The sequence below is a fragment of the Rattus norvegicus genome, chromosome 5, assembly GCF_036323735.1.
Source record: "Rattus norvegicus strain BN/NHsdMcwi chromosome 5, GRCr8, whole genome shotgun sequence".
NCBI classification, from domain to species: domain Eukaryota; kingdom Metazoa; phylum Chordata; class Mammalia; order Rodentia; family Muridae; genus Rattus; species Rattus norvegicus.
In genome coordinates, this window is record NC_086023.1 from 156,113,201 (window position 1) to 156,131,257 (window position 18,057).

Consider the following 18,057-nt stretch of genomic DNA (forward strand, 5'->3'; position numbering starts at 1 on the left):
GGATCTATTTCCTCCATTCCCACTCCCTCCACCTGAGGCTGTCTATATCCACACAGTATCCACACAGCTCTCCGTGTCTGCTTCTCAGTCTCCCCTTCCTCTTCTCCATCCCGACTGTGGGCATCAGCACTCACCCGGTCTACTATAGTCACAGCAGTTGTCTGCCATGTTTCTCTCTTCCAGACTCCTCCCAGCCCATTCTCCAGCACAGACTCTCACTCCTTACCCAGCAGATTCCTGAACTTGATCTGATTTGCAGTCCCTGTGGCACTACCCAAGTTGGGGGCGAGCTCTTCTCCTACCACACCCCCACAGTCATCTCTTGCTGGCCTCATTTAAATTCCCTGTCGTCTCTGTACACACAGCGGTCAGCAACTGCTGCCCTGCCCCCATACTCTAAGCTATACTTTACGAAGCCCCAGGCATCTGTCCATCACTCGGCTCTCAATGTTTCAGCCCCCATCCTGCTATTCTGCTCACACTTCCAGCACCTGTGTTCTCTCTGCCCACTCTTCTTCCCGGGGACATATACTACCTAGGTCTTGTCCTGAGACTGGCACTTGCCTGGTACCGATCTTCATATTACCCCCGTCCTATTTCTCCTAAGGTACCAAGCCCTGTCCCAGCCTATCTTGTTCACTTGTTGGTCTTCCTGTTCTAGGAGATAAAATCCTGAGGCAGGGGATGTATCCTTTCCAGGGCTGGGAAAGAGCCTGGCATCTGTTGGGCATTTAGCACTTGCTGAATGAATAAAGGAGACCATGTATCTCACTCTTTCCAACTGTTGCCCCACTCTGTGTGTGTGTGTGTGTGTGTGTGTGTGTGTGTGTGTGTGTGTGTGTCTGTGACTGACCTCTGCGCATGCACATCAGTTTGGTTAGTTTGTTTCAGTTCCTGTCTCTCTTTAGACCTCCCACCTGCTCCACACCACGTTCTGCCCTTTCTTCGCTAAATAAGCTGTGGACAGCTCCTCACCCGTCCTTTCTAGGTGATGCTCACCATCTGGACGCCATGACCGGACTTCTTTCTCACCTGTGGATTCTATGCTCCCTCCACTCAGGGCCTCCTTTTGAATGACAGAGCCCAACGCACAACAGCCACTTCTGTCAGCTGCGGGAGCTTCTTTCCGCAACCTGATTTTGCCTTTTAGGGGGGACGAGTGGGTGCCTGGCTCCGGATTCCCTAAGGGCTCCTCAAGCTGCCATTATCCAATTACAATGAACTAACTCATCAGTTCTGAGCAGCTGCCTCTTGATCGCAGTCCTTCTCAGAACTCGTGAGGGTACAGGCTGAGAATAGGGCTATTTGCATAACTAACCCAAGGTGGTAAATTAATTCTCATTTGCCACAGCGGTCCCAGAGCTAATTGATTTAAGGTCTGGCAGCCAGGACCGCCATCTCTAGGTCTTGCGGGTGGGGGTGGGGTTTACCCTCTCCACACCATCATTTGTTCTGGGGACTCGATGGCACCTCCAACACTGCCATACCTGTCTTCATCCTTGAAACCTAGCTCAGCTTCCCTTTCTAGCAAATTCATCCGGAAGACAAGTGCCTTGTCTTGCCTTGTCTCTCTCATCTCCGTCTCTCTCTGTTTCTGTCTCTCTGTCCTTCTCTGTCTGTCTGTATCTGTGTCTGTCTGTCTGTCTGTCTCTTAGCTTAACGATGACACCAAGTCCCCTGTGTCTCACCCAGCAAGAATTTCTACTGGGGTCCCACAGTGGGGTTGACACAAGCAGTTAGGTCACCCCCCTTTTCCTGACAATTCCCTTCTCAGTCCCCTGTAGCATCGAAGGTAGCAGGAAGGTGAGGAACAGCTAAGCACGGTTGCACTGGCCCACCACGCCCTGTTGCAGGAGTGTTACCAGTAAGTCCCAAAGGTCCCAGCCCTAACTCTAGAGGTAACACTGGGGCACTAGACCTCAGACTCCTCATCAGCCAATGGGTCAGTAGAAAGACGCGCTGTAATGACATTCAGGATAGGCACCATGTGTGGAGAAGAGATCATGGGACTCCATGAGTGGTTGTGTGTTCAGCACTATCGTGCCCCATGTAGTGAGTGCCTCCTCACACTTCTGTGCTGGCCTTGGGGAAGGTGAGGGGAAAACCTTTCACTTGCTTGCCTGGCCCTTTCTTTATCCATTTTTTAAGAGACACCCGCATGTAGCGAGGACCCCAGATGGAGGAAGAACAAGGAACTTACTTAGCAGACAGAGGGGCTGTGGGGGCAGAGTGACCTGGAGAAATAAGGCCAAGGTGGCATCTGTAGTTAGCTGCAAGCTCCACTGGGCTTAGGGATATTGAGGGGTTTGGAGGAGAAGCTGACCCAGCAGAAGAACAAGCTAGGGTGACTCCCTCCCCTGTGTGGTGTCTGGGACCCCAGAAGGAAACACCTCTCACTCCTTCTCTAGGCTCTGTCACCCGCCTAGGATGTGACCTCAGGGGAGTCATGTCCTCCATTTTGGGCTAAGTGTCCTCAATGGTTCAGTGAGACCAAGTTCCCAGGGCCACCCAGCTCTGCCATCAAGGGCTCACCTTCCGCTCAGCGATGTTGTCCTTCTTTGTTCCTCTAACGAAATCTGCTTTTCGCTTCAAGTGCTGGTAGAATTCCCCCAGGGTCATGTCCCCTTTCTCCACCAGGACATGCGGCATGTGGGGCTCTGCACAGATGAGATCAATGCTCAGCACTCGCCTGGGTGTGAGGGGTGCAGCAGGGGCTGTAGCTAGGGGCCATTTCTTCACGGGTAGGGGTGGGTTCCTAATTGGAGAAGAGGGTGACATCCCTGACTGTGAACCAGCAGGGGTCAGGGGATGACTCCTTAGCTGAGGAAGCCTAGCACTGCCCTTCTTTCCACAGGCCTCAGTTTACCCTTATGTTATTGGCACATTATATAAATGGTCTGGGGCCAAGCCAAATGCCTGGGGAATGTTTTCAGGGCCAGACATTTTGTGGGTTTTTGAGGAGGCAACAGATGAGTCCCTGAGGGTGAATTGTTACAAAGTTACAGATGAGTCCCTGAGGGCGAATTGTTACAAAGTTTCACAGCGCTTCTCCTCAGGCAGCCTAAGGGGTTCAAGATCTCCCAGGTAGATGGCACCTGGGGGCTAGGAATTTGGCCCCCACAAATAGATACAATTTCTCTAGGGGCAAGCCTCTGGTGCCTTACTCCCATCTCCCCCATGCCCCCAACTCTTGTACTGACTAAGCATTTCCCACAAGGGCAGTAGAACTCCATGAAGGATACCATACCACTGGGGTGGAGAAGGATCTCCACCGGCCGGTCAAAGGTATGTTTTTTGGCCAAGGTGATGATGATGCTTTTGGCTGAGTGGGCCGATGGGGCTGCATCTGCTCGGATTTCATGAGTGGGACTCTCCACCCCTGAGTGGTACAAAAGACAGGAGGGAGGAAGAAGGGATTTAGGAGTGCAAGAGAGAAGGGAACTCAGAGCAGGGGTGGGGGGAGTGGGGGAGCATGAGACTGGGGATGATTGACAGAGCAGTCCTAACATGGACTTCTGTGTTGATCTGTGAGCCTGGTACCCTCCTCAGCTTCCTTCAGCGTAGACTACTTTGAAGACAGTGCCCAGGGGTCCTTCCTTTCCTGATCACAGGATCTAGCAGGGATCAGGGACAGTTGCTTGCTCTTGGGGTACCCCGCATGCTAAGAAGCAATAAGAAAGAGCTCAGTGCTCTATGGGCAGATAGCTCTTTAGTTACATCTTGCTTTGCAATTACCTCCCACTGATAGGAAACCATTCCCGGTACCCTTGGAAAACCCAAGTTGGCTAGGAGAACCAGCCAATCACAGTTCTCAGCCTTCCCTGTTTGCACGTTAGAATTACCCAGAGAATTTTATAATGTCCCAGAAGCAGGATGCACCCCAGACTCTTTGGGGTGGTACCTAGGCTACAGGGAGGGGTTTGACTATTTTGGGGGAGGGGTTTGACTATTTTGGGGGAGGGGTTTGACTATTTTGGGGGAGGGGTTTGACTATTTTGGGGGAGGGGTTTGACTATTTTGGGGGAGGGGTTTGACTATTTTGGGGGAGGGGTTTGACTATTTTGGGGGAGGGGTTTGACTATTTTGGGGGAGGGGTTTGACTATTTTGGGGGAGGGGTTTGACTATTTTGGGGGAGGGGTTTGACTATTTTGGGGGAGGGGTTTGAATATTTATGGGGTGAGAACCAGAGCTCAACTCTAGAGCCTTCTGAGGAAGACTGGGCTACCTACCACTATCCAGAAGATATTTTCCTAGGGAAGTCACAGGGTGAACTGAGTTAAGCTGTCCTGGGGAGAGCTTTCACTTGGGGCAGCTTGTCCAGACAGCTGAGTGGGGTTCAGCTTGACTTCTGACTTCTATCTGGATTATGTGGTCTTCCTGTGCTCCGCCCCTCCCCCATCTTTCTGGTGACTTTGGGCCTGAAGCCCTGTCTCTCTCAGTCTTCTTTGTCTGTCTCTGTGCCTGGGTATCTCCCTCTTACCTGCAAGCAGACATGGCCCGCGGATTTCCAGCTGAAATTTGAATTCATATTCCATTGGGTTGGTCACCTTTGTGTCCAGGAGAGTGGCCAGACACAGCCTCTTATAGGAGTCCTTGGACTGGGTGCCGAAGCAGTGTGGGTCTTTGCTGAAAAGGGTATGGAGAAGGAGGAGGAGAAGAGGGGGAGGGGGAGGGAGAGGAAGCCCAGACAGAGGCAAGCCAGTATAAGAAGACTACAACTCTCAAACAGCTCTGCCCCCTCCCACCCCAGGACCCTGCCACCTCATTCATCCAGGGAGGGCCTGGGTACAAAGGGAAGCTATAACTACCTCTGAGGAGCTCCTGGGATGAGTCAAGATCCAGGTATGGGTTCACACCCAGTGCCTCAACCCTTGTCGTTCTCACCACAGACCCAAAAGGAGGAGACCAGTGCTCAACATCCCACACAAGGATTTGAGGCCCAGCAGGCAGAGGCGGCTCACCCAAAAGCCTAGGGCTAGAATTTGGCAGAGCTTGCCTGGTTTGCCTGGTTCTGGTACGAGTGACTTGTAGTGTCACACTGCCTTGTGTCAGTGGTCTGTCATGTACCCCAGTGACCTTCATTCTGGTTTTCACCCATTCTGCCAGCATGGCTGTCACTCAGGGAGTTCCTGCTGTCAACTCTGAGCCGCATGGGGTCATCCATTGCCATGTGTTCCCTTCCCCCTACATTCACAAACACCACCGCTAACTCACTTGTTGTGTCTCCTAAAACACTTGCTGTGTCTCCTTTGGCTGCATAAGGAACACTTCTTTGGGTCCCCGGATAGGCAGCCCATGATGAGCACAGTCAAACTGCTCTCCTGGTCTGTGGGCCAATTCCTACTTCCCTGTAGTGAACAGGAGTCCTCTCCTTCCTATGGCCCAGCAAACATCGCATCGGCTGGCTGTCTAATTTTCCCTGTGTCTGAATGGGTAGCTGAGAGGGTCCTGGGTGGTGTGTGTGTGTGTGTGTGTGTGTGTGTGTGTGTGTGATACAGATTCTCAAGAGCCTGGCTGTCACCTCTGCCAGCTGGAATAAAGGGCTAGTTCACTAGGGCTCTCTGGTCTACTACACTCCAGAGTGTCCCAGTGAGGTTCTGCCTTTTAAGCCCACACTGTAGCCCTATGGGCAGTGCTTGCAAACTGGCACACGGGCTGGTGATACCCGCCCAGCTCTGCTTTGCCACCTGCTTCTGGGTGGCACCTCCATAGCTTCCCCAGCATCAGAGCATTTGTACAGCAAGTGTAAAGGTCTGGGCTCCATCCGCAACAGCTCAGGAGGAAGAGGGGGAGGAGGAGAGGGGATGTGGAGAGAGGAGGGGAAAAAAAGGAGAAAGGATGAGGGGGGAAGAGCAAAGGAGGAGAAAGGAGGAGGAAGGGGAAGAGGAGGAAGAGGAAGAGGAGGAGGGGGAAGAAGAGGAAGAAGAGGAGGAGGGGGAAGAGAAGGAGGAAGAAGAGGAGGATGGGGGAGGAGGAGGCAGAAGGAGGAAGAAGAACGTAACTGGTGTGTGTGTGTGTGTGTGTGTGTGTGTGTTACAGATTCTCAAGAATCTTAGTCTCTTCTAGATAAAGCAGCAGTCCCACTCCTTCTGCCCTGCTCTCCTGGCCTTGCAGCCTGTTACCTGTTGCTCCAGTCAGCTCTTCCCTAGGGACCCCATCCTCACTGTCAAGATGTCGGTGAAGCCTAACCTGGTCTCTGGATACCCAGGTTGGGACCCCTTCTTCATCCTCTTAGCCCAGAGGAGTTCTCCCCAGCCACAGTTTTTCCACAACTAGTCATGTGTCCAAGCGCATGCATAAGAAATCACGTGACTGTTGCATGATGATATGAGCTCTTCAACTTTCGTTGCTGGTTTTGAGGCAGAGTGTCTGCTGTGTAGCTCTGGCTGTTGGTGAACTCACAGCGCAGACCAAGCTGGCCTTGAACTCACCAGGACCCATCCGCCTGCCTCTGCCTCCTGAGTACTGAGATTAAAGGTGAAGGCCACCAAGCCTGCCTCCCCGCCCCCCCAAGTTTCTAAACAGCAACAACCAAGCTGTATTATCCCTTCCTTCTCCTTAACACTCTGTTGTAGGGCTTACCACACAGTAAGGAGTCAGAAAGAAAAATCCCTCTTAAGTGCATTGAAAATTAACCCTTGGGGATTCCAAAACCTTGTACTTCTGTCAGTACCAAGATGAAGCTTTACAGAGAGATTTTTCTGGAACTCTGAAAGAGGGCCCGAAAGCTTCCCCTGCCCCTCCCTGTCTCCTCCTTGCTGCCCCGACCAGGTCCTGATCTGGGTAGAGCCTCCTTACCCTCGTGGCTGTTGTCTGGAGGAGCCAAACCTGTGGGCGCAGAATGGGTGCACGGTCGGGGCACAGATGGCCGGCAGAAGGACCCTCACGGCCCCGCTGGGTAGCGTGGGGAGTTCCGAGGAGGTACTGATGAAGATGGTGACATTTTCCATGGGAGCAATGGTCCCCAGGTTGACCACGAACAGAATCCGCTCCAGATCCTCATCCAAGGTCACCTTTCCCGGTGTGATGGGAATCTCCTCTTCTGGAAGGTTCCCTAAGTGCCAGATTGGCTTCAGGTGCTGTTCAGACCTTATCTCTGAGCCCCTCTAAACTGGATGTGGGGTAGCTTTGAGCAGCCTCCTTTTGCTGATGGGGAAACTGAGGCCCCGTATGGAAGGTTGCCTTGCTTAATCTGCCCAGCCAGTTATTAGCTCACCGGCTTGGATCTGCACCCCCATGAGTCTGACTGGAGGTTGTGGATTTCCATCAGGAAACTCAGAACCACAGAGCACCCCCACCAGGAGGATCACCCCGAAAACCCCACCCAGACCCCGGCTGAAGCACTCCCAATTCTGCTGATGAACTTCATTTTCATCCAAAAGGCTCATTTCTCCAAGTCCCATTGGGCTAGTCCTACCCACCCATCAACTACCACCACCCCATGAGATCCTCCTGGGTGCCCAGTCAGATTCCCTTCCCCCCCTCTAATGTCATCAGGGCCTTTCACAACAGACACATCAGAAGGTACCATTCTCAGTGTCGATTAAAAAAGACAAACAAACCAGTGCGTGTCTGGATGCTCACGCTAACATCTCCAGCCTCATTTGGATCCAGAACAGCCAATGATCTGATTACGTCATGTGCTTACATCACATCCTACTTGGTACAGACCAAGCCATTAACATGCTGTGCGGCTTTCAGTCTGCTACTGTCTCTTTCTGAGCCTGCGTTTCCTCGCTAGCAGGAATCATTAGCTATGCTTCCAGAACTTACTGTGGCTTAAGTTCTTGGTATGCGCCATTTTAAGCTCGGGCAGGTCTGATTGTTTATTCCATTTTACAGATGTGTGTGTGTGTGTGTGTGTGTGTGTGTGTGTGTGTTTGTACACAGGTGCAGGCACCCGGAGTGCAAAGCCAGAGGGGATGCTGGGTGACTTCCTCTGTTACATTCTCTCTCTCTCTGTCTCTGTCTCTCTCTGTCTCTGTCTGTGTCTGTCTCTCTCTCTGTCTCTCTCTGTCTCTCTGTCTGCCTCTTTCTCTCTGTCTCTGTCTCTGTCTCTGTCTCTGTCTCTGTCTCTCTCTCTCTCTCTCTCTCTTTTCAAGACAGGGTTTCTGGCTGTCCTGGAACTCAGTCTGAAGACCAAGCTGGCCTCAAACTCAGAGATCCACCTACCTCTGGCTCCCAAGTGCTGGGATCCAAGGCGTGTGCCACCACACCCAGCTCTCTACTATTCTCTAGACGAAGGGTCTCTCACTGAACTTGGAGCCTGAGGATTTTGGGCTAAACTGGTTAATCAGCAAACTCCAGGGATACTCTGTCTCCGCCCCCTCCAGTGCTGGGGTCATAGGTGGAGACGACCACACCCAACTTTTGATTTGGGTGTGAAGACTGAACTCAGGTCTTCACGCTGTGCAGCAAGCTCTCTTACTGTCGGGCCATCTCCCCAGTCCTCAGACACGATTTACGTCTTATCCAAGATCATACCATTTGTGAAAAGCAGGATCGGAAGCAGCCCCTGGTGGGACTCACTCCACACAGCCTCTGAGACAGAATGAGCCGTAACTTGCCCCTTTCTAATCCTCGTCACACCCTGAAGAACAGTGGGCTGCTTTAGAGACCAGGAAGCTGAGGTGTGCAGAAGCTCACAATCGGCTCAAGGTCATGCAATTCTACCTCAGGATCCCTGGCTGTTGTTCAGCACTCGCTAACACGTCCCATGCTGCCTTGTGCCTGAGGCTCTCTAGCTCAGGTGACCTCCAACTAGGCCAGCTTCGACAATGGTCCTGAGGTCTTACCTGTGACAGTGGCGGATTGGACATCCAAGTAGCTTCTGTCCAGCTTGGCTTTGTCTCTGAGCTGTATGGTCACAACTCGGTCAGCAATGACGGCTTCGAAACCAACCACTGTGGTGCACTCATCCGTCGGATACACGAAGAGACCTGATGGAGAAGGGCCCGGCATCAAGGAGTGCTCAGCGCCATCCTACAGGCCTTGGGCCTGCTAGGTGGGTTGTACTTACTGCCCCTGAGGGGACAGAGCAGAGCTGGGCTGGGGATGGGCAGCAGAGGGCAGCTGTGTCCAGTTTCCACCAGTCCTTACTCTTGCTGGGGCCCGAAAGTCTGGTTTTCAAGGAAAATAAAAACTGCAGCTGTCACGTAGGCTGTGTCTAGGCCCTAATAGTAAATATCTGGGTGGCGAATTTGATTCATGGCCACTGGTTTGCCACTGGCACCAACAAAGGGTGGGACTGTGGAAAGGCTAGAGAAGGGTTCAAATCCAGCCCTTTCTTGTTCCCCAACTCTGCTACATTGGACAGGGCATTCATCTCTAAGCCTTTAGTAACCCCATCTACAAATGAGGCAACCATAGCAAGTCTCACGGTGCTGTTTATTAAGCTATGTCCCCCACCACACGGGTGCCACACATTTCATATCCAGTTTGTCCTCTGTGGTGCTACAGGTTGATCCCAGGGCCTCTCACAAGCTAAACTAGAGCTCTGCCACTGATTTAAATTCTCACCCCTCTTGGTTAGTTTTAATTTTGAGACAGGCTCTCACTAAGTTGCCCAGGCTAGCCTTGAACTTGCTACATGGCCCTCCTAGACCTTGAATTTTCAACCCTTCTGTCTTAGCCTCTGGAGTAGCTGAGATTACAAGCATGCATCAACAGGTCCGGGTATCTCTTTTAGAGCTGAACTTCTTCAGCATGACGTGTGTGCTAGCCACTTGGAGGTCTTGCCTGTATTTGGATTTGAACTCATTTGGGACGGAGCCTGGGATTCTGCGTTTCTCTTCAGATCCTAAGTGATGCTCTGTTTGAAAGTCCCAAGTCATTTCCTTCAGATATGGAAACTGCACGGTGCTGGGACCAGGGTGAGACCTCCACAAACCCTGACTTCCTGTCCTCCAGAGACTCAGTTTCCTTATCTGTAAAATGGGAACACTTGTCCCTCCTGTGAGCGCAAAGCTGAGGGGCTGTCTCTGAGCATCTCGGTAACTTCGTCTTCAGAGCCAAGGTAGGCTCTGTTTTTCAGTCTCTAACTCTAGGCTCCCTCAAACAGAAGAGGGAGGCCAATTGTTCACCCAAATCCCTGAGGAGAATAAAGTTCCCCTGTGGGTCCCTTTCAGACAGTGTTGGTCCCCAGGGCAGCACTGAAGTGATGGCAGAGTTTGGGGACAGGGACAGGGAGAATGGGTTAACCATTAGGAGACTCCAAGAAGGGAATCCTGGTGGGATGTGGTGGCATACGCCTGTAATCCCAGCACTTAGGAGGTGAGGCAGGAGGATTGCTGAGAGTTTGTGGACAGCTAGGACTACATAGGGAGAACCAGAGCTGTAGAGCTATATAAAGCTATATAATAATACACTGTCTACGAAACAAAACCAACCAACCAACGAAAAACTCCAACCAAGCAATCAAATAAGAAAGCAAGCAAAAAAAAAAAAAAAAAAAAAAAAAAAGGTTTGGGAGAGTTAACCCCTGGCTTTCCCTTACTTGGGGAAGGAGAGGTGTGTGGCGGCCATCCGTGTCTTTACCCTGACAACCCCCCCAGTGATGAGTCACAGCTCCATCTCCGGTCAGTGCAGCACATCTTTAGACATGGCTACTTCCTCTACCCCCCTCGCCCCCGCGAAACCACACCTCCGCTCAAATCTCCATTCTTCTTGTTTCCATCCCTCCTTCGCTTTCACACCTGTGGGGCAGACCTGGAAATGCCACTCTATAGATGCGGAAGCAGGCACAGAGAGGTCACGCACTCGCCCCGTGTCAGCCAGCTAGTAAAGCATGGGACGGGGCTCAGCGTAGAGAAGAATTGCCCAGGAAATCCACACAGGTTCTTACCTTGGAAGGGCTGAGCCTCCAGGTTGCCATAGGTAAGGGAGGCCGTGAGGCCCAGGGCATAGCCGCTGACGTAGGAGGTGACGTCAGACGCGGTGAGAGGCAGGGCTGCCCCCGTGAAGCAGTTCAACAGGCCAGGCATTCTGGGGCTGCTCAGCTCAGAGTCTGCGAGACACAGGACGGTCAGGTGCTGAGGAGAGGCCCATGACCTCCCAAGCCTAAATTTCTCATTTGAATGCCTTCAAAACTGGAACTTCACGTTCTTCCTCGCCTTGGCACTTCAGCGTTAAAGTGTCTTGAGAGAAGGGGACATGGTCACTTGACATTTCATGCCACAGGTAGGAAAAGCTATGAAGCCTTCTGGCATTCACCCAGTGTGGAAATGTCTGATCAAACACTGGAGACTTTCTTGTCCTCCACCCCCATGGGCTGTGCTTGGGTGGGAATGAGGGACTCAGTTCTCACCCCATCCCTGTAAATCCTTCGTTCTCTGAGCATCACGTTTCTCTCTGCCAAATGAAGGCATTGGGATGGGTCTCCAAGTCCCTTTCCTCTGGTTGCAGAGGACCAGCTCACTACAGTCAACACTTAATTATGAGGGGTCTAAGTCACCAAAGACACCAAAATCAGGAAGCTGCCTTCCTTCTGGGTGTGTCTTTCTTGCCACCCCCACAGCCTCACAACATGGCTAGGACAGGACTTCTCTGGGTTCAACCCTTGAGTCTATTCCCTGCCTTCCTTCTCTATCACCAGCACCTAGGACCCAAGGTACCATGTCCCCGAACCTTAGCTCTTACTGGAGACAAATATACTTTTCCTGGCTGAAGCAGGCGCCTTTCAGCCTAGGGCCCATTCCTTGCCTTGCCCAAGTGTAGTTCAAACATGCTCGGTTGGTCTCTGCAGCTCCCCATCCACACCCCTGCATTTGCCACACTGCCTGGAAGACCCCCACTCCCGTCTTTTTTTTTTTTAATGTGAGTACATTGTCGCTATCTTCCGACACACCAGAAGAGGGCATCAGATCCCATTACGGATGGTTGTGAGCCACCCTGTGGTTGCTGGGAATTGAACTCAGGACCTCTGGAAGAGTAGTCACCCCATCTTCTCTCCTATGTTTTATTTCTATCAGTTCAGTAAAGCCTGTTAAGTTCTGTGAGGACGTTTTAAAAACTGGGCTCTGTACTTGGATACAGGTAGGACCTAATTTGTTCTTGCTTGGCCTCCCAGTGGCAACTGAAAGAAAAGAGTAACAACTGGTTTCATTCTTTCCACACACAGGCGTTCGGAGTGCTGAGCCTTCTGGACAGTGAATGGAGCTCTGGCTCGACTCTGAGGACCTCCCAAGCAGCCAGGTGTGAGGCCAAGAGCAGGCTACACCTTGGAGTCCCGGGGCCTCTCTGGGTTTTCTCTCTCTGAGTCAGTCAAAGCTTCCACGGCTGGTGACCTTTCGCCCCCTGTTTGCAAGGCTATTTGACGAGATCTGATTACTCCGCCCTTTCTTAGGGAAGGTTGTGTTTCCATCTTGGTCCTGTCTGTGTCCCCAGTGAGATTGTCAGGTGCCCCCACCCCCCACCCCTCGTCTCCTCTATCCCCGCACCAGTCCAGTGTCATCTTTTTAATTATGTTCTCCCCTGTGGCTAGAGTCCAGACAGCTCTCAACTGGGCTTATCTTCTGACAGGCTGACTGCCAACCGGAGCTGGGAGTGCACTGCCGGTTCCAGTGTTTTGTCTTGGGTCTTGGTGGCCAGAGCAGAGGCTGGCCTCTCTCAGGAGGCAAAGATGACAGACTTCATTTCCTGAGTGAGACACATCCTACACCCCCCCCCCCCGCCCTGCTCTCTGCAACTCTCTTTCCTCATTCTCTTCCAGTTTCAATACTGTTCAGAATGTGGGGGTAGGGGTGGGGTGGGGGGACGCAGACAGGACCAGATGTGCAGGGAACTTGGACTTAAGTCTATTCAGGGATATAGTGTAGCAAGGGCACCCGGTTCAGCCCTCTGCCTCACACCCAGAGAGTGGGTGTGGATGGAGGATACTGCTAACAGCAGCCAGACTGACTCGAAAAAGACCCAGTCAATGCTTGCCCACAACTGGCAATTGGGATGCCAGGAGATTAGTACAGCAAAGGAAACTATTGTGTGAAGGAATGGTCAAAAAGGGGGAGGGGGAAATCTGTCCATTTGATAGAAAGGGTTAGACTATGCACAATTCAAAACTAAACAACCAGAAATAAAATGACCCAGTTGACAAGCGGCTTAAGGAAATAAACAGTTCCCAAAAGGTGAAATAGGAATGGCCAAAGACGTTTTTAAAATGTTCAACTCCACCAGGAAAATGCAAGTCAAAATGACGTGGGGCGGTGTCCATCCCTCCTGTCAGAATGGCTGTCATCTGGAACGTGTGGTGTATAGCTCAGTGGAAGATTTAAAATTCATCAAGAAGGACCAAGTCACTTGAAGGAAAACGGAGGCAGCCATTGCTGATGACATTAGATAAATTAAGCCAGTCACAGGAAGACAGACGCCGTGTCTTCTCCCACCTGGGGTTCCCAGATTTTATGTGCAATGCTGTGTGCATATACTCATGTACCGAGAAAAGGGGGAGCAAAACTGTCAAAGGAGACCACGGAGAGGAAGAGAGATAATGCAGCGTTCAACAGTGCACACATGTGCGAAAGCTTGAAAGAAATAGATACATTTTATCTTGAAAGAAATAGATATGTTTTAAAAAGAACCTCCCAGGAGAGGTAGACTTTAAGCCTTATGGACTGTAATTCATATGTTTTCCAGCATTGATAAACACTTACTATGTTCCAGGTCCCCTATTCGCCTCTGAGGAGATGATGATAAGACAGAGATAAGAAGTTTATAATCTTGTAACAGAGAAAACCGGAAGTCAAGGAGACATAGCAAGGGACAGTGAGAGTTTATTAGGTGCTGCAATGCACCAGGCACATAGATTGTCTTGATAATTCTTCGCAACACTCATAAGGCGTTGACCTTTTGCTGACAGGACACTGAGGCTGGGAAAGGGACTTGTCTGGTCCCAGAAAGGAGCTTGGTGGCATTAGAAAGTGTCATAATAAATGCCGAGTCTGAGATTCTTCTAGAAGGAGCCGTGTGTGTGTGTGTGTGTGTTTGTATATGTATGGGTGTTTATGTATATGTATATGTATGTGTATGTATGTGTGTATGTGTATGTATGTGTGTATGTATATGTATATGTGTGTATGCGTGTGTATGTGTGTGTTTGTGTGTATGCATGTGCATGTATATGTATGTATGTGTATGTGTGTGTTTGTGTGTATGCATGTGCATGTATATGTATGTATGTGTATGTGTGTGTGAGTGTGTGTATGTGTGTGTGTGTGTTAGAGTTTTATGTCCTTTCTTCTAGCTCCTTCCCCAACCTGGGCCTCCAGTGGGCAGTGGGCTGTAGGAAATGCTGATGATTAGGGACAAAGCCACCCACACATCTCCAGGCCCATGTGGGAGAGACCACAGCCTGGTTTGAGGATGGGATCTAGTATGGGCTGGGTGTTCAGTACGCCAGGGTGTGATAGTTTGAGGGATTATCTTGATTAGGTTAATTTTTGGTAGGAGAAAACCCACCCCCAAAGTGGTCAGCATCCTTTCTCAAGCATTGGTTCTAACCAAAATAGAAAGGAGGAAACTGGCTTTACACAAGTACTCATGGCTTCTGTGAGGACAAGACCAGCTTGACCAACACAGAAAGTTCTAGGCCAGCTAGGGCTTGTGAGGCCTCATCTCAAGACAATCCACCAATCAACCAATTAAAACCAAACAGGCTCCTACAGCAGAGGCCCCGGGGAAGGCAGGAAGGAGGGTGTGGTCAGAGAAGGGATGTTCTGAGTTATCATTTGCCTGCCATTTTATGTTCTGAGAGAGAGAGAGAGAGAGAAAGAGAGAGAGAGAGAGAGAGAGAGAGAGGAGAGGACTAGTCTGGGATGCTAGACCCAGTGTCGCTGGTGAAATGCTGGATAAGATCCCTCCATCAGTTCTGTGTGGTTTTCTTTCTAGAACATCAACACTGGCCTCTAGGAGCTTAGAAATTCTGAATCTCAGATGATGACCTTCTGCCTGGCCGGGATATTATTTGTATTTATGTTTGGCTGAACAAATATTTATGAAGGAAAACGAATGAATAAATATCAGCTGTCCCCAAACACAATAAAGGACACTTGGTGCTGGGTTTCTGTGGCGGGGAAACAAGGCAGGTGTGACTATGGTGACTAGTGCAAGAGACAGACGGTAAGACGGAGCATCTGGAATCTGACCTGTTCTCGTCACCTCCACAGCTGGCACCCCGTGCTTCCCTAGAGTCTATTTTCAAGGGAGCAGTCAGAAAAATGCGTTGAAGGTAAGGATCTAGTCATGTGACTACCATGGGCTTGCGCTGAGGATCTTAAGGCCCTGCTGACTGCTTCTCCTTTGACTCTCCTGTGGTTTCCTCTCTCTGGTTATCCTGTGCATTAGCCGTTCCCACACCTAGGAATATCCTTCCCTTAGACTCCTACATGGATACCTCTCACTTTGGGCCTTTGCAGGCACACATTCAGAGAGGACCGCTTTGCACGCTTCGTTCAATCTCGCAACCCCTTCCCCCGTCTTTCTCTGCAGGACCCACCTGACCTTCTCTTTGTGCTTTCTGTAGCAATCTCACCAGCAGACACAGATAAATGTTTGCTCTGTCTACCCCTTGGTATCTCTTTCCCCTCCACAGAGTAGAGGCAGAACCTGATAGTCCCATCGCCAAATCCCAAACCCCTTGAACCAGCCTTGCCCAGATAAGGCAGTGAGGAAGTATTCGTTATGAATTCATTCAGAATCACTGCACCAAGATGGCCACTGGTCTTCCTGAGGGAGACAAGTAGTCACCAGATTCCCCCCGCGACTTCTCTGAGGAACCCTTGAGGCTGAAGTCATTGGGCTCCATTCTTGTGTGTGTCACCGAGTCCCCAAACGTCTCATTTATCCTGTAGCAAGGCCCCACTCTCTGGCCACAGACCATCATTTCTTAGAGGATGCTTGGTTAGTCTAGGTCAGTCTAAGACCCTGGACCAGCCCCTGGCCACGCCCCATCTCACTGAGTCTCACACAATGCCATAACCAGGCCCTGCATCCCATTTAGCTCCCGGGGCTCTGCCTCCTGGGTTAGGATGTACATAACCTGCAATCTCAGCAGGACGGGCCACAAACTCCTTGGCTGGTTCCTCAGTGTTGGGGAAGACAGATGCATTTCCTGGCCCTTCATACTACTCTGGGGACACCACTCTTGTGCCTGAAAAATCTCTCCAAGGGAGCCCTGGTACCTTTTGGCTATGCCTTTCTAATGCTTGCTGAGTCCAAGGTCCCAGTGACACATTCTGTGGCCCCGGACTCAGAGCCTCTCTCTCCAAATCCTGCGTCATCCTGGCTCCATTAACATCTCTGGGGGACAAGCACAGCACATCTGCTCCTGCATTTTATCTTGACCCAGCATCCTTTGCTTCTTTCTCGCTTTGCCTCCATTTCTGCTCTCACCCCCCACTGGTGACTGCTTGGCCTGTTACAACTCACAGCTTTCCAGACTCCCCTGCTGTGTTTCTTTCTTAATTCCCACACCTGCTCAAATATGTTATTTTGTTTATCTTGTATAATGTGTCTCTGCCCTCCTCTCTGTTTAATGTGTTTCTGAGCTCCTCTCAAGTATAATTCTACCAGGGTGGGGTTTTGTTTTAACTTGTTTAAGACTTTATCCGTTGCCTAGAGAACAATGTCCGTACACAGCAGATGCTTGGTGAATGGATGAAACCCACTCCAAGTGCCTTGAACATGTAATTTGGCAAGTCTCAGAGGCAGCTACTCTCCCTACCTTTCCTTAAAATCGTTTATGATGTTTTTTTTTTTTTACCGTGTGTGCGCATGCCCACGAAAGTCAAAGAGCAACAGGAGGGAGTTGAATCTCTCCTCCCACCATGTGGGCACCAGGGACTCAGGACAGTCAGGTTTGGTAGCAAGCGCCTTTCGCTCCCTGAGACACTTCGCAAGCCCCCTTCTGTCCCTCTTAACAGACAAAATACCACAGCCCAGAGAAGTGAGGGGCTTGTTCAAGATCTGGAGTTGGACCCAAGCGGCTGGACCGTGGAGTTCGTGTCCTTAACCACAAAGATACACTGCTTTCTGCATTAAACTTTCCTCTAAGTGTCCTCTCGTCTCTACCTCTACCTAAACCTGTTGCTTTATTGTGGTCCCTCCATCACCTCCTAAGACAGCATTCTCAACTTTCCTAGTACTGTGACCCTTTGATACAGATCCTCACGTTGTGAGGACTCCCAACCGTAAAATTATTTCTGTTACTACTGCATAACTGTAATTTTGCTACTGTAAATATCTGATATGCAGGATGTCTGATATATGATTCCTATAAAAGTCATTTAACTCCCAGAGGGGTCCTGACTCACAGGTTGCTAACCACGGTTCTGTGTGGTCCTTCAATCCAAGCCTGTTTTCTTTTGGATCCTCTTCATCGGCACACATGTTGAGTGTGCACACATGCACATATGCACACATGCACACATGTGCACACACCTCCATGTCTCCTGAATTGGCCTCTTGCTTTTGTCCAAACGGGGCAAGCCAAAAGCCTTGTACATTCTTCAGGACTTTCCCCACGAGTCACTAACTCTGACCAGTGTCAGCTCCCGTACATCCACCGTCCTCTAGACATCCTGATCTCACTAAAGCCCCAACAGGCTGGTTTGGTTTTTTTCTACCCTGGAGCCATTTTCTGGAATAATGGCTGCCACCTTCTCTGCCCTTCTCTGTTCATCATGCAAGCCATATCCCATCCCATGAAGCCTTCATGTTGCAGTGTGTGAAGTGTGTGTATAGGTGTGGGTTTGTATGTGTATGCATCTGTGTGGAGTTTGTGTGCATGTGTGTGTATGTCTGTAGGGAATGTGTGTGTGTGTGTGTGTGTGTGTGTGTGGACTATGCATGTGTATGTCTGCTTGTATTTGTGTTTCTGTATGGAATGTGTGTGTTATGTGGAATATGTGAGTCTATATGAAGGGTACATGTGTGTGGAATGTGTGTCTGCATATGGAGTGTGTATGTGTGTTTATTATGTGGAGTGTGCATACAGATGTATGGAATGTGTACACGTGTGTGTATTTGTAAGAAGTGTGTGTGTGTGTGTGCACATGCATATGTGT

General features: G+C 50.5%; 1 protein-coding gene across 7 annotated transcripts in view; it reads right to left on the reverse strand.

Annotated features, from left to right (window-relative positions):
• Vwa5b1 (von Willebrand factor A domain containing 5B1) overlaps nt 1-18,057 on the reverse strand; it is a 67,557-nt gene that overhangs the window by 32,602 nt on the left and 16,898 nt on the right. For 6 of the 7 annotated variants that reach the window (XM_063287792.1, XM_039110065.2, XM_006239199.5 and 3 more), the window contains 6 exons: nt 10,845-11,006; nt 8,797-8,940; nt 6,800-7,055; nt 4,482-4,627; nt 3,248-3,379; nt 2,533-2,657 (listed from right to left, as the gene is read on the reverse strand). In XM_063287792.1, the coding sequence (XP_063143862.1) occupies nt 2,533-2,657; nt 3,248-3,379; nt 4,482-4,627; nt 6,800-7,055; nt 8,797-8,940; nt 10,845-10,983 (942 nt within the window). In that variant the 5' untranslated portion in view covers nt 10,984-11,006. Of the gene's footprint in view, nt 1-2,532; nt 2,658-3,247; nt 3,380-4,481; nt 4,628-6,799; nt 7,056-8,796; nt 8,941-10,844; nt 11,137-18,057 lie in introns of all 7 variants that reach the window. The other variant, XM_063287790.1, reaches the window with a different exon arrangement.